Source organism: Molossus molossus, unplaced genomic scaffold (genome assembly GCF_014108415.1).
Source record: "Molossus molossus isolate mMolMol1 unplaced genomic scaffold, mMolMol1.p scaffold_m16_p_20, whole genome shotgun sequence".
NCBI classification, from domain to species: Eukaryota; Metazoa; Chordata; class Mammalia; order Chiroptera; family Molossidae; genus Molossus; species Molossus molossus.
In genome coordinates this window covers 12,157,724-12,182,341 of record NW_023425356.1, presented here as the reverse complement: position 1 = coordinate 12,182,341, position 24,618 = coordinate 12,157,724, and the positions used below count along the sequence as shown (strand labels likewise).

General features: G+C 49.7%; 2 protein-coding genes across 9 annotated transcripts in view; one reads left to right on the top strand and one right to left on the bottom strand.

Annotated features, from left to right (window-relative positions):
• ST7L (suppression of tumorigenicity 7 like) overlaps positions 1 to 24,618 on the top strand; it is a 147,031-nt gene that overhangs the window by 103,468 nt on the left and 18,945 nt on the right. The window lies entirely within an intron of this gene.
• Positions 651 to 13,187, bottom strand: WNT2B (Wnt family member 2B). Its single transcript, XM_036271859.1, has 5 exons — positions 12,492 to 13,187; positions 6,617 to 6,837; positions 5,365 to 5,642; positions 4,441 to 4,705; positions 651 to 1,644 (listed from the first exon to the last, which is right to left on the bottom strand). Exons 1-5 carry the CDS (start codon positions 12,677 to 12,679, stop codon positions 1,415 to 1,417), a joined length of 1,182 nt encoding a protein of 393 aa, XP_036127752.1. The 5' UTR covers positions 12,680 to 13,187; the 3' UTR covers positions 651 to 1,414.

Sequence of the window (24,618 nt, the reverse complement as noted above, 5' to 3'; positions counted from 1 at the left end):
AGATAGTTTACAGATAAGGTTGAGGCTCTGAGAATTTGAGTATCTTGCTCAAAATATCAGAAACAGCTGTGATTTCATCCCATGTCTATCATAAATGCCAATTTATATACTACTCTGCTCCTTTAAAATATCAGCAGGCAAGAGATAACCACTGTTCAAATCATATCACAGTTTTGGGGACTCCATGTCATACCCTCTAGCTTACCATCTGCTATCTCTGGAGACTGCTACCTCAAGCTTAGTTAGGCAGCACATAGTAGCATAGAGGGAACTCTCCCGTTGAAGCCAAACATGGAATGAACAATAATCACCAGGACTTGGAGAATCACTAAATAAAGATGTGTTGAATTAATGCAGAAAGGCTGCTTTCTAAGTTGTTTACCACTTTGGCCCCAAGCCTCAGCTCTCTTCTCTGTAGTCACTGGATCCCACTCCCAGCTTCAAAGGCTAGGATCCTCTCCTAAAAATTGCCAAAGCTAGAGATCTTTCCCTGCCTATTATACACCGATGCCTCATGTGGGCCCTGTGATCAGAACTGCTACACCATCTCCCACCCCCAGGAGTTGTTTTCCTTTTTCTGTGTTTCCTTAATCGGGCTGACCATCAGAATAATGCACGGAAAGTTTAAACAAATAAAATCTCAATGCTTCCTAAGTTACTCTTTCTCAGGACGTTTCGGGGTATTCTGATGCCCTGTTAGGCATGGGTACCATTGCGTGCCACTCTATTTAAAACAGGCAGCAAGCGAGCAAAAGGGGCAGTGCCAGTGATAGAGGCTGGAAGGAGAGAGACTGGAAGAGAATGTATGTTTGTATAGTTATATAATCTTTTCCCTTAAAAATACAGCAGTTTATAAACATATGAGCATATGAATGGAACCTTGTCCACTGTGGCTAACTCTCATCTAACTCTCAATGAAAGAATGTTGTAACCTAAGAGTTTCTTTTGGGGTACTAGACAGCCTGCTCAAACTGACCCAGGGAAGAGATACGTGGTTTCATCTCTGTCCTGTCTACCCTCAGCCAGGTAGGAATGAAAGGAAGCTGTCTCTAGGCACCTTTCCGCTTGCACACACAGGTGTCAGGAAGCCAGTGCAAGGGAAAGGAAGCATGAGCCTCGACCACGTGCTGTAGTGCAACCATATCACTCTGAGACCCTCCACTTCTTCCCCTCTCCCTTCCAACCTCCAGAGCAGGGAGTCAGGGAGCTAATCAGTTTCTTACATCCCCTGTCAACTCCTTCCCAGGGCTAAAGAACCAGCCAGGACCCAGAGTCCCTCTGGATCACTCTCCACGTCCTTAAATAGAAGCTGTAGCAGCCCAGGGTTGAGGGTGGAGGAAGGTGTGCATGCAAAGATCTTGTGCTTTTGAGTCAGGAGGTTTGAAGTGGAGGGACGAGTGAGGTATCTATATGCTCAGGTCTGGTCCAGCCACTCTGCCTTCTTGGGGGCCTTGCACGTGTGGACATCCACAGTGTTTCTGCACTCCTTACACCGCACAGCACAGCACCAGTGGAATTTGCACTCGCACTGGGTGACACGGGTGACTCGAGTTGTGTCATACCCTCGACCACAGCACATGATTTCACAGCCGTCTGTCCCTTTAGATGTCTTGCTGCAGACACGGCCTGCAGTGCCTAGGGAACCTGGGTCAGGGAAGAGAGAGAGTGAGAACCAAGTTACCTCTTACTTACTTCAGCTGCTCTGGGTTCCCTTACCCACATCCTCCTGAGGAAACCATAAAGAATCTCTCTTCCTGAAAATATACCCATGCCAAAACGATCATCTCCTCATGGCCCTCCCACCAGTAAGGCCACCCAAAGACCACTGACTTCACTTGCAGAGCCCTCCCTGCCAATACACATCTCCAGACCCCCTTCAAAACCTAGCCTTAAAATGCTTGTCATTGTTAAAGTCGGGTGAAGACTATTTTATGTTTGATTTTTTTCCATAAGAAGTTAAAAAATAACAGCCTGTAATTTATCTTTTCTAAGAAGTCTTGCCACAACTCTGATCCAGCTACCATTTGTTAGTATTTTGGTCCTTAATTTATGTTTTATCAAGTTGTACTTATACAGGGAAGTAGTATAGTGTTAAAAGCATGGGCCTGATGTCAGAGTGTCTAGATTTAAATCCCATTCTGCCAGTTTTTAGCTATGTGATTTACAAATTAGTTAATCTCACCAGGCTTTAATTTTCTCATTTGAAAATAAGTATAATAATAGCATCTAACTCAGTGATTGTTATGTTACATGCATGATCTCTGTTCAACTGAGGGATGAACTGATTAGCATGGCTGGCTGGAGGCATACCCTAAGGAACTTCTAAAGTCCCCTTACAGTGGGAACTCTTGAAGGGTAGGGATGATGTTTTCTCCTGCACAGAGAATGCTCAGGACCTCATTCTCACTGATTTTAGCAAAGGAGATCCTGCCAACAGATCATAAAGTCAAAATTTTGGATAGGATGGATCCTAGACAATATCTACTCCAACCCTTTCTCAGAGATAGGAAACTGACTAGCTTGGGGCTTCAAGATGGGGAATCAATTAACTGATTTCTATAGCAGCAGTCTGACATTCCACTGGGAAGAAAATACTAGAACTTCTATTGTTTTTTACGTCATCGATTTAAAATATCTATTTGTATTATGTTTTATAATGTACATATTAGTACAGTGGGATGTAGATAAAATTTTAAGTAAATATACATATATTAGAGGTACATGCTCAAAATTTTTATATGATTGGAATATACAATCCAAAATGTCAGGAGACCACTGCTCTAGGGTGCGGGCTGACTAAGTCTTCTTTGTATGTTCTAACTGCAAGGACTGGGTCCTAACCCTTCCTGTGCATCAGAAATCTCCTCTGCCCCCTAGAGCTGAGTTACCCAGTGTAGCAACCACCAGCCAAATGTCATTTAGATTTGAAATAATTAAAATTAAATACATTTTAAAACTTAGTTCCTCAGCCCTGGCCGGTTTGGCTCAGCGGTTAGAGCGTCGGCCTGCGGTCCAGAGAGACCTGGATTAGGTTCCCGCTAAGGGCACGTAACTCTGTTGCAGTTTGTCCCTGGCCCTGCTTGGGCAGTGCGGGTGGCAGCCACTCGATGTGCCCCTTTCACATCGATGTCTCTCTCTCTCTCTCTCTCTCTCTCGCCCTCCCACTCTAGCTGAACAAAAAATGGAAAAAGGTCCTTGGGTGAGGATAAAAAATGAATAAATAAATAAATAAAACTTAGTTCCTCAGTCACACTAGCTGTATTTCAAACACTCAGTAATCACATGCAACTAAGTGGCTACTGTATTAGAGAGCACAGACATAGAACATCTCTGTCATCACAGGAAGTTCAACTGGGCATCAGTGCTTTGGAGGGAATTCCATCTCTCTGGGATGACTTGGACCCTTTGAATTCCAGGCCCCACTTTGGGTTTTATGAGACTTAATTTTATGCCTCTGAGAAAAACCACCACACATATGACTCATCCTAATTCCAAACATTCTTCCCCAAAGGTGCATTTTAAGTGTGGTAGCACAGGCTTACACCTCAGATGTTATGGAATGATTTCCAGGCATTTGGAAAGTAGTCCTCTCAGTTATATCATGGGGAAGAAAACATACCTAGTAGCAGGAAATCACTAGGAGAATCAGATGGGCTCCCTCAACTTTTTTTTCTTAGCATCCTTCAAAGTACACAGACTACTTTCTGTTATGTGGACGGGGCCCCACCCTGTGTCTATTTGGAGCCCAGTTTTGCTCCAAACCACTGGACTCTCCAGGAACAACAGTGAAAAACAGTACCAAAGACAGCTGAGGTTTCTGACCTCACCTCACCCAAGTCTGACTGCTGAGTCTGCAGGAAGAGCCTAGGTGTCCATGACGGTCACCAGGGGAAGAGTAGTTTTGTTGCATTGCCTGCTGTTCCTAGTTAACCTATCTGAACCCAGAATCTGAGCCAAGACGGTAACTTCCATTCTTTTGCGGTAATACCATATCACCTTCCAGCAGTTCCCCACATTTTCAAATCAGCTTCTCCTGACTTCTCCAGGCATTTCTCTTCTGCAGTTGTACCTGTCTACCTGTTACCTCTCATTTCTTAGCTAGATTGTAAAGAGCCGGAGAATTAGGGCTACATCTTATGCTTCCGTGGAACCCTGTTTGGTACAGACTCATTTCACATTCACTGAGTAGTTCCCATCATGTCAGCATATCATACAGACCTCAGGCCTGAAGGAGCTGAGTGACCTCTCCTCTCTGCTGGGGCAGCACAAGCCTGGCAGACCAAGGCATAAATCATTAATCTCATTGCAAAGTTTTCATGTCAGGAGGACACTGACTCCTCCCACAGCACCCTCTCCCTAATCTAATTCCTGAGGCTGAACAAACCATGACTACCCAGGGGTGCTGGCACCAAGAACTCCCCACCTGCTTTCCTTGCTCACCTGCAGCCTTGTCCAAGACACAGTAGTCTGGGGAGTTGTCAAAGTAGACAAGGTCAGTCCGGGTGGCACGGCGATAGCCTTGGCGGGCTGCTGTGAAGTTGGCACCATCCTGGGTGGCCGTCACCTGCACAGCCCCATCATAGCGCCGCCGCAGGTAATCTCCTGTGCGGCGGAAGTCTGAGAGTGCACGCCAGCAGGTGCGCAGAGTACAGGAGCCACTCACGCCATGGCACTTACACTCTAGCTTCAGAAACCGCCGCACAGCCTGGGAGGGAGGGAGGCAGGTGAAGGAAAGGCAGCCAGTCAGAACACTTAATCTCCCTAGACTAAAAACATGAGTGCTCTGAGGTCTGCAGGACCTGGTCCTGGCTGGTCGTTCTTTCCCCCATCAGCCCCCCCCCCCTTCTTCCTGATCAAATTCAAGAAACTCTTCTTCCAGGAAGCCTTCCTGAACCAACAGTGCTCTCCTTTTCAGGCTAGACCGTTTGAACTTTAGGGCCCCAGGATTCTGTTCATGATTACTGTATGCTGGCACATTGTGTATCATGGAAGTCAGGGTACCATGCTTTCTACTTCTGTAGACATCATCTTCCAGCACGGGACCAGGCACAGAGGAGGTGCTCAGATACTAGTGAGCTGACTAGAACGAGCTCTTATCCTCCTCAGTCTTCATGGAGGCAGTGTTCTCCTTCTTAAAGTTATTTCCCTTCTTTCTCTACATTCCACCTATGTGAAAACTATGCACCTGGCTGAACCTAGGCATTCCCAACCTCCCTTGCATTTACTGCTCCTGTCCCAGGGGTGTGGGTCTTCTGGAAGTGATCCAGAAGCCTTCATCACTGCCACCTTCATGTTTAGTCCATGATCACACATACGGTCAGCCCCATAAAATAGGAAGGCACACGCACAGACATGAATACTGACCGTGCGACCGCAGCGGTTGTTATGTAAGTTCATGAGGGCCCGGGCATCCTTGAGCCTCTTCTCCTTGGCATCCACAAAGGCCTTGGCAAAGCGAACACCATAGTGTATGTTGTCACTGCAGCCTCCCCAGTCAAAGTCCCCACGCTGGTCATGGTGTCGGCCACGGGTATAGGGGTCACAGCTGCACACACTCAGTTCACCCTGGCTACAGGCACGGGTGATGGCGTGGACCACCCCTGCTGATGAGATGGCATATACAAAGGCTGCCTCCCGGCTGCCTAGGGAGAGAGGCAGAAGTGTGTCTCAGGAAAGAGGCTGTGCCTGTCCCCTTCTACAGAACTACGACTGAAATTTCTCCTCTTTTTCTTTCCTGGAGCAACCCTGCACTCTCTTCATTCCAGTTGCTCTGAATTGCCCTTCCCTTCCAACAGCATTCTCCAGACTATCTACCCCTTCCCTAGCCCTCACTATTCTCTATCCACATCTTTGTATGTCTGACCTCCTGGGCTGACCTGTTCTCTTGCTTCCTTCCAAACTCCCTGGTTCCATCCATGAAAAAGTTTCAGGGTGAATCATAGCCTCCCACTGAATGCCAGTCCTGGCTCAGCTAAGCCAGCCATAGTCCACAATCCATGCATTTTCAGGCCCACTCTGCTGGACAGTTCCCCAACAAAGGAGACCCTGGCCCAGGGGTCAGTCTGTCTGGAGGGAAGGGCTACTTTCCCGTTTCCTTTCCTCCTTGCTCTCTGGGATTGATGAATCATCACTCTTCTCCCTCTGACACCTCTGAGTTCCCATCTCATTCCCTTTCTCCTAGTTTTACTATGTAGATCTACTTAGCTTTTTTGCTGAGCTGGGGCCAAGCCGCTGACTCTCCAAATATTTACATATCACCTTTCTGTTTATCCCTTGCTTCCATTACTGTAGTGTCAGGAGTATTGGAATGAGGGGAGTGATTGTGGTGATAAGAACCTAGTCCTCAGCCTGACAGTGCTGCGGGGTGGGGGAGGAAGAAATATGGAACACTGCTTCTTTGTCCCATCATCCCAGAACACTAGGACTTAGAGGGACCCCTGGCTACATATCTCAAGTACTGAGGGTCTGTTCCCCAATGTATCCTGCACTCTACCCACAACCGTTTCTTTGATTATGAAGAAGTATGCAGTAGAGGGGATCACGTCTACCCTGCCCACTCACCAACCCAAGCACAGAAAGGGAAGGAGGAGCTGGGTAGGGTGGAAGAGGCCCCTACTTCTGAGCATGACTCGGCCAAAGACCGTGTGGTCCCGGTCCAGGGTGGTGCAGTTCCAGCGGTGGTGGCGGAACTGGTGCTGACACTCCCGGATCCATTCTCTGGCACCCTCGCCCACGGAGCGCATGATGTCTGGGTAACGCTGGCACAGCTGCCGCTGCCGGCTCACCAGACCAGGGATGTTGTCACAGATCACTCGGGCCCCCAGGGCCCCGATGTACCTGCAGGGTGGACATGGCCTGTCAGAGCAGCAGGAGAGGGTCAAGGAGGGAAAGATTTGGCATTCAGAGCTTGGAGTGGTGCCTTCCCCTTCCCAGCCTACATTCCCTGAGGCTGATGGGTAGAGCTGGTCCCCACAAGCTCTGGAGAAATAGTTATGCAGTTGCAAGGAGAGTAATTGAGCGGTCTCCCAGCATCGCCAGTTCCTCAGCCAAAGGCCAAGTGACACACACTCCCAGAACGCAGGCCAGGCATGTGTGACATACACAGAAAGCTGTGGGCATGTCACATAAACCCATTGCCTGTTTATTAAATAAACATTAAGAGCTTCATGGAAAAATAAACTAACAAAACGAGAGTCTGAGATAACACTCTTACACCCACATGTAAGAGGCACGTCCTGCATGGCTGGTCCGTGAAGATGTGGTTTGGGGGAAGAAGGATGGAGACAGGCAGGGGCCAGTGGGAAGAGACATAGAGGGCAATTCTGAGTAATGCTTAGAGCTCTAGTCAGACCCACGTAGCTAAAACCCTCATTCCCAATGCTGAAGTCTGGCAGAGACCCCGCTCCCAGCTCTTCTCCCCATAACCTTTATTCTAGGCCATGGCCTTTTGTAACTAATGAGTCTTTATTCTTTCAAAATCCTCCTTCCCAGTCTGTCGGGCAGGGTGTGGGCAGAGGGCTGTTGCTGTGGGAAGCCAAAAGCCAAAGATAAAGCAAGAGGGGGACACTTGCCATATTCTAGTCCTCAATTTGCCCAATATGAACTATTACAAGAAGATCATTTGGTATGGGCTACTAAAAGATAGGTAGGTTGGTAGAGTCATTCTCAGATTTCTCTTCAAACACTCTTAGCCCTGGACTCCACCACCAGCCTCAGGAAGACCATTTCAGAGAGAAGACAGGAGTGTATCGTCACTTTTTCTCCCCACAAGGCCACCAAATGAGATCTGACCCATTCTCCCACTTCTCACTCCCTTTCCATCTCTCCAACACCCTGCACCTTTCTTGATTTGCTGGGAATTCTCCATTCTCCTGTCCTAACACGTCGAGGGACACCTCTCCCCTTTTCTGAGCAGATGAGAGCCAAGGAGGGCAGTTGCTGCTGCAAACTATTTTGGTTTGGGTTGTGAATGAGCCTGTGGTTTGAGAAAGGCCCCAAAATGAGCCTAGAAGTGAGTAAGGAGAAGGGAGGGTGGCCAATGGGTAAAGGGGAAAAGCCAGGCTGCCCTGGGCTCTGTATACCCGCCCCCCCAATCCATACACCAGGCCCTCACCCACAGACTGGATCACCACTGGTGATACCAACTCAAACAAACACAAGGAAGGCTGATGCGTGCCTCTTCTGGAACTCAGCAGGGCTGATGGGGCCCATCTGTCCCGGGGGAGGGGTGAGAGGGCTGACCCAACACTGAGAAATCCCATGGAATCAGCGTCCCCAGCACTGTCCATCAGGGCAACAGCTTCCAGGAACAAACAAAATAAACACCCCGGGCTGGGCCAGGCCGGAAAGGGCCTGCCTGACGCACAGCCCCGAGTTACACCCACTGCTGCGGTGCTTTGTTTGGAGATTCAAGACCGTTGGAGTTGGAGCTCGTCCCTGTCTCACCACCATTCTGCTTTCCCAGTTCAGCCCTGAGTACTGCCTTAAGCAATGGGTGTTTTGGTTTTTTTTGTGTGTGTGTGTGTTTTTTTTTTTTTTTTTTACTGGGGTTTGGGAAGAGGGGGGTTAGATGGGAATGGGAGACCAGTAATCCAGCCCTCATGAGACAGTCTGGAGTGAGGCAGGCCAAACTCTGGCAAAAAGTCCTTCCTGTGGTCTGACTTAAATCCATTCTGCTGCAGCCCACTTGGTCCTTCTTGTTACATCCTCACTGAGCGTGGGAACATCTGTTCAGTATCTAATATGGGAACATAATTAAGTTTCTTCTGCTACTGCCCTCACCCCACTAAGTAGCTGCTTCAAGATTCTGTAGAGCAGGGTGCTTGCCTGCTGACCAGTGGTCAGCCCTTTGCAGTTGGTGTGGAGGCCTCCAATAAAACAGCCTGAGCCCCAACCCATCCCCTTCTCAACTCAACACATATCTGCCAAATGCCTACCATGTGCCAGGCTCTCAGCTCAGTTGTGAAGAGCACAAAGGTGTTTAAGGCATCCCCCAGCTAATGGGCTGGTAGTGGCGAGATACCCTTGACTCTCTAGCTTTGTTTACCAATCCAGAAGTTTTTACTTCCTTTCCAGCTTCCTGCCCCAGTACATTTTCTTCACCTGCTTTTAGCCAATTCATATCCCTTGCTTTGACAAAGTAACTCATATCCTACTCTATACCCTAGCCCAAAGCTACTCAAAGTGTGGTCCCCAGAACAATAGTATTTGCAACACCTGGGGATCTGTTAGAAGTGTGCAGAGCCTCAGGCCCCATTGCAGGCCTCCTGAGTCAATCTGCACCTTACCAACATCCCTGGGTGATCTGAGTGCACTGCTCCATGAAGGCAGGGATTTTTGTCTGTTTTGTCTACTTCAGTATCCCCAGTGCCTAGACCAATGTGTGATACATAGTAGGTGCTTAATAACTATTTGTTGAATAAAACCTAACTGCTCTGATTTACCCCCAACTCTTTTCTCCCCCCTAAACCATTTATAAACCTTATTTCAATTATAGCGTTACTGCTTGTGGACATTGCCAGCCTATTTGCAGATGTTGTATGTTTGTATCTTGTTAGTGAGACTGGGGAGCCTCGTTTTATTTCCCCCCTTTCTTTTGTAGTCCCTAGTGTACATGGTTTAGTCCAGCCTGTATAGGGCTTTGAACATGGATAAAACTATTACCTTCCCTTAATCTTTTAATACAACATCATTTATATGGTACTACAGTTTATAAAACATTTTTCTACACAAAAATCCTTTGAGAAAGACGAATCTCCATTTTATAGGTGAAGAGCCTGAGGTTCAGGGAGAGTAAGTGATAATACCCAGCTCTGTCCATCAGAGCTAGTCAGAGGAGAACCAGGTGAACCAAGGACATCTGACTCCAAAGTCCAAGCTCACTTTCATTCCAAGGGCAAGAGAAGCTTAGCCAGGAGTAGGCCGATCTGACTTCAAAATTGTTTGAACTTGAGTTTCTTGCCACTCCCCTCCTAGCCCTCACTTTCTTCATATGTGAAGTGGGGATAATAACAGTACCTACCACACTGGATTATTTGTGGCATTGAAGAAGATAATGCTCATAAGGTGTTTAGCCCTAGTGTCTGGAGCTTAGTAAGGGCTCATTCAGTGGCAGCTACTGTCGGTAACAATAATGCTAATGTTATGATGCACTCTGTTCCTCTCCCTTTGTGAATCCATGACATGCCGGGCTCTGTGATTCCCTAGGTCCAATCTTGCAGAATGCAAAACGAAACAGGGAAGCACATGCCAGGAGCCCCATTTCTTGTTCTATTTGTTATAGATTATGAAGAGACCACCATCATTTCCTCCTCCAGGAGAGGGAAGGAGTGGTTGGAGAGTAGTGAAAGGGCTGCGAGGAAGAGCAGACTGTCCAGTGGTGAGAGTGATGACCTGCTCCAGAGTGGAACAGACACACAGAGTCAACAGCATCTCCTCTAGGGGCTGTGCAGAATATCAGTCTTGCTGGGTCTTTTTCCTAAGGGAAAGAGAGAATCCCCTTGGGGGCCTGATTGGCCTTTAGAAAGCAGCTTTCCACTTTTCCCAGAAGGCAGGCATCTGGGGCCTGCAGCTAGTGTGATAGGTGTGAGGCAAGGAGATGGGGATAAACTCTGTACTCCCCAGCCTGGCCCTGCTGCTGCCTCCCTCCGTTTCACAGGGACTGCTGGATCCCTCTGCTTCACCTGCAGGCCTCCCCAGCTAGCTCTCCCACCCAGGAATTTTTCCCAAAATCTTTCATATGAACCACTTAGGGGGAGAATAGTAGAGAGAGAAAGGAAAGAGGGAGGCAGTAGCCATGGGGAAAAAATGGGGACTAGGACGAAATTCTGCTGGGTCTTTTGGAACCACCTCCCACATGCTGAAACTACCAGACTAACACTTCCTCACCTGAACCCCATGTGGTCCCCAAGACAGCCTCCCAAACTGGAAGGAAGGAATCAAGAGTCCCTAAAAGCAAACTGCTATCTGGGATGGATAAAGATGTGCAGTGGTCACTTCATCCTTTCTCTACAGGGCCACTGAGGATGCATGTCCGCAGCCAAACTGAGCCCTTAAAGGTAAAAAGAGTGGCTTTGAGCTCACACTGAACTTTGAAAGGCTTTTCTCCTCATCCCCCTTCTCCCCTTTCCCTTTCTAAAGGAATGTTTCAAGCCAGATGTAAGATATGGGCCTCCCTTCTTCCCCATCCAGAACCCCCCTCCTTGCCTTCCCCAACACTGCAGAGATAAAAGATCCAAAAGAGAGATTTTTCTGAAACAGGAAAACGGGGTGGTGGGGGGGGGGGGGCGGCAAGAGATGCATCTTGAAATGATAGGAATCTGCCGCCCAAGCTTTCTGGCCCCTCAGCCAGCTGCCCCCTCACCCTTCCAGCCAAGATTCCAAGCCCAGAGGAGAAAAGCCACAGGGTGCAAGGGGAGAAGAGACCACACTTTGAGGTGGCGGTGGGGTCAGGGGAGGGGGCAGAGTGAAGACCGGAAGGGGGCACTGCATGGATAAAGTGGGGCAATAGCCCAGTCCAAGAGACCACTTTGATTGGGGGTTGAAGAGGAATGATGAGAAGACTTAGTCTCTTCTCAGTCCAACTCTACCCCCTGCCGTGCCCCCCAAAAGGAAAAAGATGAATATCAGGGACTGGGAGCAGGAGGATTCAGAAAACAACATTTAGTCAGTTTGTAATGCCTTCTGGCTCATCTGCCCTCCTGTGAAATGTCTGGAATCTAAGGCCTGCAAGAAATCTGAGGAGAGGGTCTCAATATTTTGGGGCCAGAAGCCCCTAGTTCTCGGAGGGGGAAGACAGGGACATCTGGGGAAGAAAAAGAAGCCGAGAGGGAGATATCAAGGTTCGAAGTGACATCCTTAAAACAGAGGCTGAAGACGAATGCCTAAATTATACAAACCCAAGTGTTTCATTTTAATTGTGGGAGTTAACAGGGTGGTTTTGTGCCACGATTTCATTTCTAAACCTTGTGCTGCGTGCTGCAGCCTCACCAAAGCCTTACTGCATTACGGAGGGGTCGACTAGCGAGCAGCTCTTCCACCCTTGCTTGCTGCCCCTTTCTCCACCTCCCAGGGAGGCAACCTTAGGTGATTAGTGATTCCTGTTGGACGGCCACCAAAGGCCCCAAGATAGGCGATTGCTCTCTTGAATCCACCCTGAGAGAAACTTGGAAGGCAGCTTTTGCCCAAAAGGATTGGGCTGAAATACGGGCACAGCATATGGGGTTCTGGAAAGCCTCGACTACCGGGCGTCCTTGCTCCAAATACCCAGCACCCACCTCATCAGACGGAGAAGGCGCGGCGCTCCGCTATCTCCCCCACCTCCACTCCCTCCTCTCTGCAACTTCAGTGACAGTCCTGCCTGGAACCTAACTCCGTCGAAGTGACAACCTGGTCCCCTGAGCTGCGGGTGTCGGGAGCAATGTATTCCCTCCGGAGCCTCCGGCCTCTGTGACCCAGAGCCTCACCCTCCCAACCCGGGGAGTCACACTCACCACCAGGACGTGTCTACCCGGGCCGGCAGCGTCAGCAGCAGCAGCAGCAGTAAGCAGGCAAGACTTAGGCGGGCCGAAGCCGGAGAGCCGTCGGGGACCGCGAGTCTGGGCGCGGACGCGGGGACAGGGGCGCGGGTGCGCCGAGGGGGGAGCTGCGCAGCGTCTTCCGCACCACCCGGCTTCAGCATAGCTCCCCAAAGACTCCCGCCACGCGGCCTGGAGGGGCGTGGACGCGGAATGGCTGAGGGTGCTCAGGCTGCTCTTACTCACCCCCCTGGGGGGCCATAGGATCGCCGGCGGCTGAAGACCTAGGGGCACCTGGACTCTTGGAGCCGGGCACAGGGTCCCGGAGAGGGGCGCAGCGAGCTGTGTCCGGAAGCCAACGACGGCGCGTGGGACTCGGGGGCTGGGGCGCGCTACCGGGGCGCGGGATGCGGTGTCACGGGGTCGACGGCGCGGAGTGGGGCTGCGGGTAGAGTGTGCGGACAGCCCCTCCGGCCGCGGGCTCTCATTGGACGGCGCGGGGCGGGGCCGAGGCTGGGGACACGCGCGGCTCTCAGGGCGGCTCCGCCTGCGTAGCCCGGACGCTCCTCTGCGCCCTAGGTGTGGCGGCCGCCTCCGCCCCTCGGCGCCGGGGCAAGGCACCGCTCCGCGCCCCCACCTGCTTCGGCGGGACGCGACGGGCGCTGCGGCGCCCCTCTGCGCCCCGAGCGCCCAGTCCCTGCCGGCACCGCGCCACCGGGTCCTAGCGCCCTTCATTCGGCAACACCCAACTAATGTGGGCGACGGCCAGGAGCGCGGAGCAGGGGCCTGCAGACACTTTCTCCTGTCCGCTAACCTACAGGGACACTGGAGCTGAGCACAGAGGACGCACTCATTTCCTCAGGTCCTCTCCGTTCTTGCGCTTCTGTGAAATGGGCAGAATCGGGAAGGTCGGGAGAATCTTTACTCCCCTTTCAGCGGTGCCAACGGGGCGCTGTGGGGCAGCCGGCTTCAGGTAGGGGCTTCTCTCCACTAGGGCTCGTTGCCCCGGTTCCTCCGACCCACTGCCCACCGCACCCCTCCAAACTACGTTTAGACTTGGCCCTGCTGTTTCCCTCCGGCCTCTGGACCGGCAGTCGATGGCCGAACCGGAGAGGGCACACCTGCGGACCGGACGCGGACTCCCTGCCCTTGACCGCCCGGGCTCTGCAGAGCTTAGTCTCCGCTGGCTTCCCTGGTGCCTCGGTCCCCCACCCCCTCGGGCGGGGCTGAGAGTAGGAAAGAATCAGAAACAGCTGGGCGGCTTTCCCGAACTGAGGCCGGGGTGGGGGTCCTGCCGAGAGAGTGAAGCCCCCAAGCCATTTCTCTCCTTCGCCTTTCCACCCTTCTTTCTGCTCACTGCTCCCTCCTCCTCCCAACCCCACACACCGCCTGGGGGCGTGGTAAATCGGGAAGGGGTGGTAGGTGTTGACTGCTGAAAGTGACTCCCCTCATCTCGCCCCCCCCCCCACACACACACACACTCTCCCTCCTTCCTCCCCTCCCACCCCCTCTCCGCCCCGCACTTCCCAGCATGGCAGGTAGAGCGTCTGGGGGCAGAGTAGCCTTACTGAAACGTGAAAATTCTTAAAACCCAGGGTATTCCAACTTTGGGAAGTCGTCTGGGATCTGGACCCAACCCCTTTTCCAGCCTCAGTTTCTCTCGCCTAGCCCCTCATTCCCAGGTGTCTTTCGTGCTTCTCCCCTTGATTTATCTAAACTGTAAAGTCCTGGTGTAAACAACGCGCTGGAAATTGCCGACGCCCCCCTCAACCCCAAACTCACTGTCAGTTCTTTGTTGGGGGTGTTAGAGACGCCTGAGTGTGAGCGGACAGGGCGCAGCTGGCTGCAGAGAGGCCGCAGACATCCCAGAAGCACAGATGGGGGAGAAGGGCTCAGAGGGACCTTTATCCCTTCTCTTCATCTCTTATTCCTTTACCTTACTTTCTGTGTCAGAGGGTGGAATGCATTAATTAATTCAACAGTATTTATTTATTCCCTACCATGTGCCAGACTGTACTCAGCACCAAGGACACATCAGTGAACAAAGCAAAACGAAACAATTTCTGCCCTCGTGGAGTTTATTGTTTATTGGGAGAAGATAGACTACTCAGGAAACATCATAAATAAAGCATAGTATGTAAAAAACCATAAGGGGGGGGGGGGAGTTGTGACTAGGGTGATTTGGTAGGCTTCATTAAGATGACATTTCAGCCCTGGCCAGTTTGGTTCAGCGGTTGGAGCATCGCCTGTGGACCAGAGAGTCCCAGGTTCAGTTCCTGCTAGGGGCATGTACCGGAGGAAAAAAAAAAGATGACATTTCAGCAAAAGCTTGAAGGAGGCAGGGAACAGTCTAGTCAGATGCTTGGTGAAGAACATCCCAAACTGAGGGAACAGCCAGCACAGACCCTGAGGTGGGAGTGGGCTGGTGTGCAGAGCTAGCAAGGGCTCAGCCAGCTGGAGCATAGGAAGCTAGACTGGAGGAGAGGAGTTCAGGTAGGTAACAGGGGTGGGCCATGGTATATAGGGGAGATGGTGCCCACCCTTGGGGGGAAAGTGGAGTTGGATGGGAATAGAAGAGGGTTGAATACAGAGACCAACCAGTTGACCCTTCTCCTGCCCTCCTGTCCTTTTTCTCAGTCTGAGAGTCTTCAAATGGCCCTTATATTTCTTGAAAAGCAACAGACTTTATGCTGGGCTCTCCTGAGAGGGGCAGGTGAGAGAGGAGTGGACCCAGGCTCATTCTGGCCTGGCCCCTTCACTTGGACTTTTCCACCTCCTCCCAGCCAGCCCCACCCTGATGCTGGGCAGCAGTCTGCAAGCTCTAACAGCCTCTCCCAGACTCCCCTGTGTGCTTAGGCCTGGGTGTGACTCTGGCCCTGTGTTTATTTCTACATATGGGCCTGAGGTTGCAGGGTGGGGAGCTGGAGATGATCACATCAGCCCTAGCCTTGGGTGGACTCACCCACATGGGCCCCAAACTCACTTATGAGGCCCCTTCCTTGGCTTCAGCTGTCTTCCTAGTCAAGTGGGACCATGTCTTGGCACAATATAGATGCTCAACTATTAAAGCATGTCGTTGAGCTGAGGGGGCCCCAGAAACATCAGCAGCTCCAAGAGGGAGGAAAGTGGGTGAGGGGACAAGACTCCCCCCTAAAGCTCACAGACTACCTCTGCCCTCGAGTGGACAACCTAGGATGGGGCTTCACTCCTTCCTCTTCTTCCCCTCCCCTCTGAGCCCCCAGCTCCCCAGGAGGAACTCCAGGCTGCAGGAGCCAGCTGACTGCAAGAGCTGCACTCAAACCACTTAACTAGAGAACAAATACAGAGCCAGAGAAGAGGTTTTCTGGGATCTGCCACTTTGGAGCTTCAAATCTCAAAATAAACTTCCAGTCTCAAGGTCCTAGACACTACTGGAGAGTTCAGTTCCTCACGCAAGGACTTGTGGGGCTTCCAGGCAAAGGGTCAAGGCCAGAGGCTCAGCTAGCGCCTGACCTGCTCCTCCCTCCCATCCCCACCCCCCAGGCCACTGTAATGGGAACCAGGGGAAGAGTCACTGACTTGGGAGTCAAGGTCTGGTCTCCATGGAGTCCTGAAGCCACTTATTGAGCACCTGCTGTGTGCCCAGTACTGGCCAGGGCATCTTACATGACACCAAAGGAGTGAAAGGGTGTTTTCTGTTTTTTTATTGATTTTAGAGTGAGAGGAAGGAAAAGGGAGAGAGAGAAAGATAGATGAGAAAGAACATCGACTGGCCACCTCCTGCATGCCCCGCACTAAGGATCGTGCCCACAACCAGGGCAAGTGCCCTGACCGGGAATCGAACCTGCGACCTCTTGGTGCATGGGTCAACGCTCAACCACTGAAACACACTGGCCAGGTGAAAGGGTATTTTCTGAGGTTGGCACACTAGGCATGGCTGCTCAGGGCTCATGCTGCAGAAGTCAGCAGATACCTGGAAGAGAATCCAGGCACCTTCTCCCCCAAGGCTTCTAGATTCCCTGGGCCTTCAGCAGGACAGCTTCCATCCAGCCTGCAGAGCAGGTTTTCCTTCTTCCTCCTTCCTCAAGGGCTATCACAGCCTCCTGCCCTCTCACCCATGGTACCTCAACCTCATATTCTGCTCCCCCAGGGGCCACTTAGACTTACGATTCACCTTCTTTCATTCTAAGCAGTGTGTGACTGGACAATTTTGCATTTCCCCTGGCCCTTGGGGGCCATAGAACTCAGATGTGGGTAAACAGCTTTACTCCACTGTGCCTGTCCTCCCCAGGAGCACCCCCCTTCCTTGAGCCTTTTTGGTGATGACCTTCTCTCTTTCCCGGTGGGTGGGAGGTGGTGTGGATGGTAATGAGCAGAGCAAAGTCCCAGAAGGGGCTGGGGGTTGGTTTGGATGGGAGTCAAGGAATTCCTGCGCCTGCTGCTTGCACAAGGGGCCCTGAGACGCCTTTCCTGAGATTTCTTTGCAAACCCAGGCAATTCTCATTTGAAATGGGGCCAGTTTCACACAGGGCTCCTCCTTCCCATGCCCAGCCCCTGCTCTGTCTCTCCCTCCTCAGCATCTCCATGCAGGTGTCTAGGGAACAGAAGGAAGCTTGGGAAGAACCTAGGGGCTTTTAGGGGTGCGGATCTATGTTTTGTACATAGCTGACTGGCCTCTCCTTGGTATTTATGAGCTCCCAGGTGAGACATGGAACATGTCTCAAAGAGGCCAGGCCAAGAGGGCTTTGAAAGGAAGGAGCATCTAGTCCTAAACCAGGGAAGAGGGCTTAGTAGGGCCGGGACCCCTTTACTCCCAGACAGTGACCAAAGCGGGTAGACTGCTTCCCAACGGGCCTGGGTAAAAGGAAAAGAGGGAGCTGAGGAAGAAGGGGAAGGAGGAGGGGAAGCTTGGGAGGTGGGACCATGGGGCGGGGCTTAGGGGTCTGGAGCCATTTAGCACTTAGGCTGCAAATCAGACTGGAGCCAGGCAGTAGGCGTGCTGACGGCGATCCTGGGCGGGTAGCCCAGGTTCTGTGTGCGGCCACGGGGCGTGCTGCAGGGATCCTGGGTGGTCACTGACCAGCCTAACCCCAAGGGATAGTGGTTCCCACTTTGCCTCCAGCCCCCTCTCCCAATCCGCCTGCATCAAGTAGGCTAAGCATTGAGCTCTCTTTCTCCCCCACCACCTGTTCTGGGCCCCAGAATGATCTGGAAGCTAGATTTGCTCCCAGTGGACCAAAATCTACAGAACCCACTGTCTCCCTCCCACTCTGCCTTCCTCTGTTCACTCTGCCTCTCGTGTCTCCTCTCTGTCTCTCTGGGTCATTTTCTATGTCTCTGTGTTTGTCTCTGTGTGTCTATGTCTCCCACCTGAATTTCTCTGCTTATCAGTCTCTGCCATGCCCTGTCTCTTGGTGTGTACCTGTGTCTTTCTCCACCTTCCCCTCTGCATGACTGTCTTTCTCATTCTTTCACTCTCATCTATCTCTTCACCTCTTTTCTGACTCTGTGGCGTTCTCAGTCTGTGTTCCTCTCTGTACTTTTCTTGGTGTGTATCTTTGTTTCTTTTTGTCTTCTCTCTCTTTCTCTTGCCCTGTCTCGCACCTTCCCCTGCAGTCCCAGCAACACAGTGCAAAGTGCACTAGACAAAGAAATCAGAAAACCTGAGTGCCCCCCCCCCACACACACACAACTCAGCCATGCACAATCTTCATGACTCTGTAGGTCACTTTCCAACTCCTGGCCTCAGTTTCCTCAGTTGAAACAAGTAGGATGCAGATCTTGTTTCCTCTGTGGGGGCCTCCCCCCTCGTTTCTTGTAGCACAGTCCATCCACCCTGTTTCTCTGCTACCTAAGTTTGACCCTGAAGTCAGGACCTTGGCATCGTTTGGTCCCCAGTGGGAAGGAGTCTCTGATACTGTCAGCCAGCAGGCCCCCAAAGGAGGAGGACTCACTCCTTCACCCCCTTAAACATCAGGGTAGACAAGGTCCCTTTCTGGGGCCATGTCTGGGATACAAACCAGATTAGCTCATCTCTCTAATCCTTTTTGTGCTGGGGCCTTTGCCAGGCAGGGACACCCACAGCGCAGCGCGAGAGCGCAGAGCAAAGAATGAGGGTGTGTGTGTGTGAGTGTGTGTGCAGCTTCTTGGAGAAGGCAGGACCAAGGGTTTCCTCCCTCTGTTACGCCTTCCTGCCTGAAAAGCCCAAATCAGCAGCCCTTACTGGATGAGAAACCTCATCAGGTTTGAGCCAAATCAGGGTTTTCATAATTCCAATCTGCCCTCCCCCCATCTCCTTTTCTACAGCCTCTCAAGGACTGTAGAGATCATTCCAGCCACCCCCCACCCCCGTTCCTGAACAGCCCAGAACCCACCTCTTCTAATACATGGCACATGTGCACACATTCTCGTCATTGTAGGAGAAGGGTCCTTCCATCCCTTCTTGAAAAGCCTAGTGTCAAGCAGGGAACAGAGGACAAGGGGGTGAGGGAGTGTGGGTGGGGGAAAGCAGTTCCTATGCTTCACACTTCAAGTTGGAGGCCTCCAGAGCCTCTCTGAAGTTTCATTTGGAGAGGTCTTTCTTGGCTGATAAGATCAAAGTATTCCCTCTGCCAAATCATTACCTTATTTTTGAGGCAATTACAGAACTTATTGTATCAATTAGCCCCGTCTCCAGCTGCAGCCATTTATCTCTGTCTGTCGTGCGCTTGCTTAAGGGACTGCTGGGCCCAGCCAGTCGGGCCAGCAAGGGTGGGGTGGGGCGCAGGAAGCTGTCCAGCTGCTTTCAGCAGGGGCTAACAGGTGGAGGGCACCCACCGGGGCGCCCTTCCGGACACAGGAGAACCGGCGGGCTCCTCCTTGCGCGTCCCGCCACTGCAGCGGGAGCGCTCTTTTCCGAGGGCGCCACACCTGCGCGCCCCGTGTGGCCCAGGAGGACGAGCCTGCAGAACCTGGAGTGAGGACCAGACGGCTCAGGTCAGGCCAGGACCCGGGCTCCGGAGAGGAAAGCGCCGAGCAGCAGCCCAGATGCCGGCCAGTCCTGACTCGCGGGTGGGTGACTCACTCTGTGGGCCGTGCGCCCCGCAGTGGCGTTTTCTGGAAAGGCAGGGTGAGTTGCGTCTTCACGGAGGACTCCTTCCTGCGTTTCAGGCTCAAGAAAACCTCAGCAGAGCGTGGCCGGGGAAGTGTGTGTCTCTATGCGCTCAGAAGTGTGGCCTCCTATGCTTTTGCCCTGTCTGCAGCCCCTTCTGGCAGTAAAACCACGCCCACAAGTGGTGTTGGGGCAGGTGGGGTTCTCAAACCTTTTGGTCTCAGGACCCAAGTTTTTACGCTCTTAAAAATTATCAAGGGCCCAAAAAAGCTTTTGTTTATGTAGGTTATATCTGTCCATATTAGAAATTAAAACTGGCCCTGGCCAGTTTGGCTCAGTGGTAGAGCATCGGCCTGCGGTCCAGAGAGACCCGGGTTCGGTTCCCACTAGGGGCATGTACCTCGGTTGCAGTTTGTCCCCGGCCCTGGTTGGGTCGTGCGGGTGGCAACCACTCGATGTGTCCCTTTCACGTCGATGTTTCTCTCTCTCTCTCTCTCCCCCTCTCTCTCCCTCCCTCCCCACTCTATCTGAACGAAAAATGTACGAAAAATGTCCCCCGATAAAAAAAAAAAAAAGAAATTAAAACTGAAAGCACCCCCAATGGTCAACACTAGACAATTTGACCTAGGCAACACTAGACACTAGACAACAAAATAAAGTAGTTTTAAATTATAACCCAAAGTAAAAAATATTTATGAGTCCATACTGATATAAATAAATGATTGAGAATATAAATATATGGAGAGAAGACACAAACCTCGCATGCAAAAGAATTCCAAATAATTTATGTAGCTACTTCACCCTTAATGAAGTAAGTGGAGTATTACTCCCCACTCCCTAACTTGGGCTACAGTTGTGACTTCCTTCCAAAGAGTACAGACCATAAAACGGTGTATTGGTTGCAGTGGGGTGGTAAGAGTAGATTTACAGTGAGGACACCTGACAAACCTCAGTCACGTGATCAAGGTCAAGATTAACAGCAATAGTTGTGTTGAAGGCAAGTACCCTTGATATGAAGTGATGAGAAGGATACAACTTCTGTGGTTTTTCTCCCCATAACCCCAGTCTAATCATAAAAAAAAAAAGCCCTGACCGGGTGCTCATTTGATTGGAGCATCATCCCCTACACCAAAAGGTTACAGATTTGATTCCTGGTCAAGGCACATATGTAGGTTTCGGGTTCCATCACAGGTTGAGGCCCAACCAGATGTCTGTCTGTCTGTCTGTCTCTCCTCTCTAAAAAAGCAATAAAAAACATGTCCTCAGGTGAGGGTTAAACAAACAAACCAGTGCAACTGTTTGCTAATTTTATCTAGTGTGTTCTTTATTGACCACAAATCCTTAAATTTGATGTAGTCAGATCTATCAATTTTTGCCACATGGTTTTGTGCTTCTTTTATTTGAGAACCCAAGTGGGCCACACTGGCCACACTTTTATTCATATAAAAATATTTTCTAATTTCCCCTTTGATTTCTTCATTGACCCATGGGTTATTTTAAAATATGCTATTTTTCAAATATTTGCATATTTTCCAGAGACATTTCTGTTATTAATTTCTTTTTTTTTTTTTTTTATCCTCACCCGAGGATATTTTTCCATTTTTTGTACAGATAGAGTGGGAGGGAGAGAGAGGAAGGGAGAGAGAGAGAGAAACATCGACATGAAGGGACACATCGAGTGGCTGCCACCCGCACGACCAACCAGGGCCGGGGACAAACTGCAACCGAAGTACGTGCCCTTAGAGGGAACCGAACCCGGGTCTCTCCGGACCGTAGGCCGACGCTCCAACCGCTGAGCCAAACCAGCCAGGGCTCTGTTATTAATTTCTAATTTAATTCCATTGTAGTCAGAGAACATGCTTTTAAATCCTTTTACATGTAATATTTAGAAATTTTAATGGTGAGTCTCCTGGTGAGTGTTGTATGTGCACACAAAAAATAATATGTATTCTAGCCCTGCTGGTTGTGGCTCAGTGGATTGAACATCGTCCCATGGACTGAGAGGTCCCAGTTCCATCCCTGGTCAGGGCACATGCCTTGGGTTTCAGGCTCCATCCCCAGTATAGGGGATGTGCAGGAGGGCAGCTGATCCATGTTTCTCTCTCACATGGACCCCTTCCTCTCTCTCTAAAACAAATCAATGAAAACATTTAAAAAATATGTATTCTGCAGCATTTGGTTGCAATATTCTATAACAATTTTCCTTTATATTTAAAGTGGAATTAATGGAGGCAGCATGTATTCAAGTGTTACTTTTTTTTTTTACAATATGACAAACTCTGCCTTTAATTGGACTGTTTGGGTCTTTTAGATTTTAAGCCATTATGGAGATGGTTGGTTTTCAATCAACATTTTTTTATTGTCTGTTCTTTGTTCCCCTTTTCCGCTTTTTCTTTGTTTTGGATTAAATATTTTTCATGATTTCACTTTTATCTCTTTTGTTGCTTTATGAGTTTTTCTTGGGTGGAAGTTGCTTGCTTTCGGGATTACAGTGTACATCTTTAACTTAGTCTACTTTCTTTTTTATTAAATTTTTTTTTCTTTATTGATTTTACAGAGAGAGGAAATGAGAGGGAGAGAGAGACAGAAACATCAATGAGAGAGAACATTGATTGGCCGCATCCTGCATGCCCCCTACTGAGGATCGGGCCCACAACCGGGGCATGTGTCCCAACTGGGAATTGAACTGGAGACCTCCTGGTGCATGGGTCGATGCTCAGCCACGGAGCCACACCCGCCTGACTAACTTAGTCTACCTTCATATGATATACTGATTCATGGATAGTATAAGAATCTTATTATGGTATACTTCCATTTCTCCGCCTGTGTGTTATTGTTGTCAAATATCTTACATCTAAATATGTTATAAACTCCATAGTACATTCTGATGAATTTTTAAAGAGATTTAGAGACTGAAAAAAATAATCTTTTATACTTACCCACATAGTCACCATATCTAGTGCTCTTCATTCCTTTGTATAGATCCAGTTTCTGGAATCATTATTCTTTTGCCTGAAGTACGTCCTTTACTTTTTTTTTTTAATTCTCATCTGAGGATATTTTTCCATTTATTTTCAGACAGAGTAGGAGGGGGAGAGAGAAAGAGAGAGAGAGAGAGAGAGAGAGAGAGAGAGAGAGAGAGAAACATCTATGTGAGAGAGACACATCAACTGGTTGCCTCCTGCATGACCCCGACCAGGGCCAGGGACCGAACCACAACCAAGGTACATGCCCTTGAGAAGAATGGAACCTATGACTCTTTGGTTTGCGGGCCAGTGCTCGAACCACTAAGCCATATCGGCCAGGGCTTAAATTGTTTTCTAGGTGGAAGCAGAGGAGCATTTTAGTCTAGAGCTAACTTTGGCCCATTATGGCGACAGTTGTGAGATTTGTCTTTCTGCCTAGTGAGAACAGAAACTACTAGTCCCGGGCGAGCTCTGACTATTGTTCCCTCTACTCCTTTTGAGTGATTTTTTCACTGGCCTTGGGTCAGTTTCTTCACACGCAAATGTTGATTAGTACTCCGCTGATGACTTCAGAGGAAGTGGCTGAACATCTCTGGAAGTCTCGTTATAGTTCTCTTGTCTCCGATACTCTTCCCTCCCAACTCCCAGCATCATCTCAGCTTGGGGAGTTGCCAGGCTGTGCTTTGATTCCTCATCATAGCTGGGCACTTGGAGGACTCACATTGTTGTTTCCTATCTTTGTCCTTTGTTGCCTGATATCCAATGTCTGCTTTTTTGGTGTATCATAAATGCTTTATTTAAAAAAAAATTAATTTTGTTGTTGAGAGTATTACAAATGTCCTCCATTTTCCTCCCTTTGCCCCCCTCCACCAAGCTCCACTCCCCCCCCCCCCCCCCGCCCCAGGCCTTCATCTGTCTATTGTCTGTGTCCATGGGCTATGCATATATGCATATGAGTTCTCTGGTTAATCTCCCACCCTGTCCCCCATCCACTATCCTGAAAATTGTTGTTGTTTAATATATTTTGCTCAGTATTTAGTTGTTTTAGGGGAGAATAAATCCAGTCCCTGCTATTTCATCTTAGTCAGAAGCAGAAGTCTCTAAAATTAAAAAAAAAACAACAAAAACCCATATCTTTTGACTCCATACTCCTTGATTACATTTTCATATTATGGTACATTTATAATTGTTACACTGCATTATTGGATATTTTCCTGACAAGAGAAACATTTTCTTTTGACCAGGCATTGATGAGAAATTAATTGCCCACTTATAATTTTACACATACAGTAACTGGAAGAATTTTCTAGAGACCAGCTAGCATCTGGCTCCATACATTTAAAACCTCGTTTCTCCTCCAGGTCCCATTTTGCTTTTAGTGCCTATAGAATATACTCATAGCAATACAACCTTGGTGTGGCTTCTTCATATCACGATGCAAAGTGAGGCAGCATGATGATTGGTAAAAGCATTCCTGGGAACCATTTCTACACTGGGATGGCTAGCAGAAAGTCAGCTCTACACAGAGTGAATGCAAACCTCATAAATATACTTCACTGAAAAATAGTTTCTTACTCAATTTATCTTAAAAAAATTTTTTTTTAATTTTATTATTATTTTTTTAATCCTCATCTAAGGATGTTTTTCCATTGATTTCAGATAGAGTTGGGGGAGGGAGAGAAGAAGTGGGGGAGGGAGAGAGGTGACAGAGAAACATTAATCAGCTATCTCCTGCACGCCCCCTACTGGGGATTGAGTCCAAAACCCAGGCACATGCCCTGAAGAGGAATCCAACCCCGGGCCTCTCAATCCATGGGACGATGTTCAATCCACTGAGCCACACCAGCTGGGCTCAATTTATCTTTAGTTGAATTCCCAACATGCTCTGGCTGCCACTCCAAGGCCACCCAACATGGTGTGACATAGAAGTCAGAGTGAAAAGAGCCAGCAGTCTTAACTGATTGCAGTTAAGATATGTTACTTTAGGAAATTTTAGAAAAACGTATGACAGTATGAACACATTGCTTGGGCCCTTTAGGGATTGGAAGGAGCTATGCCAGGAATGATC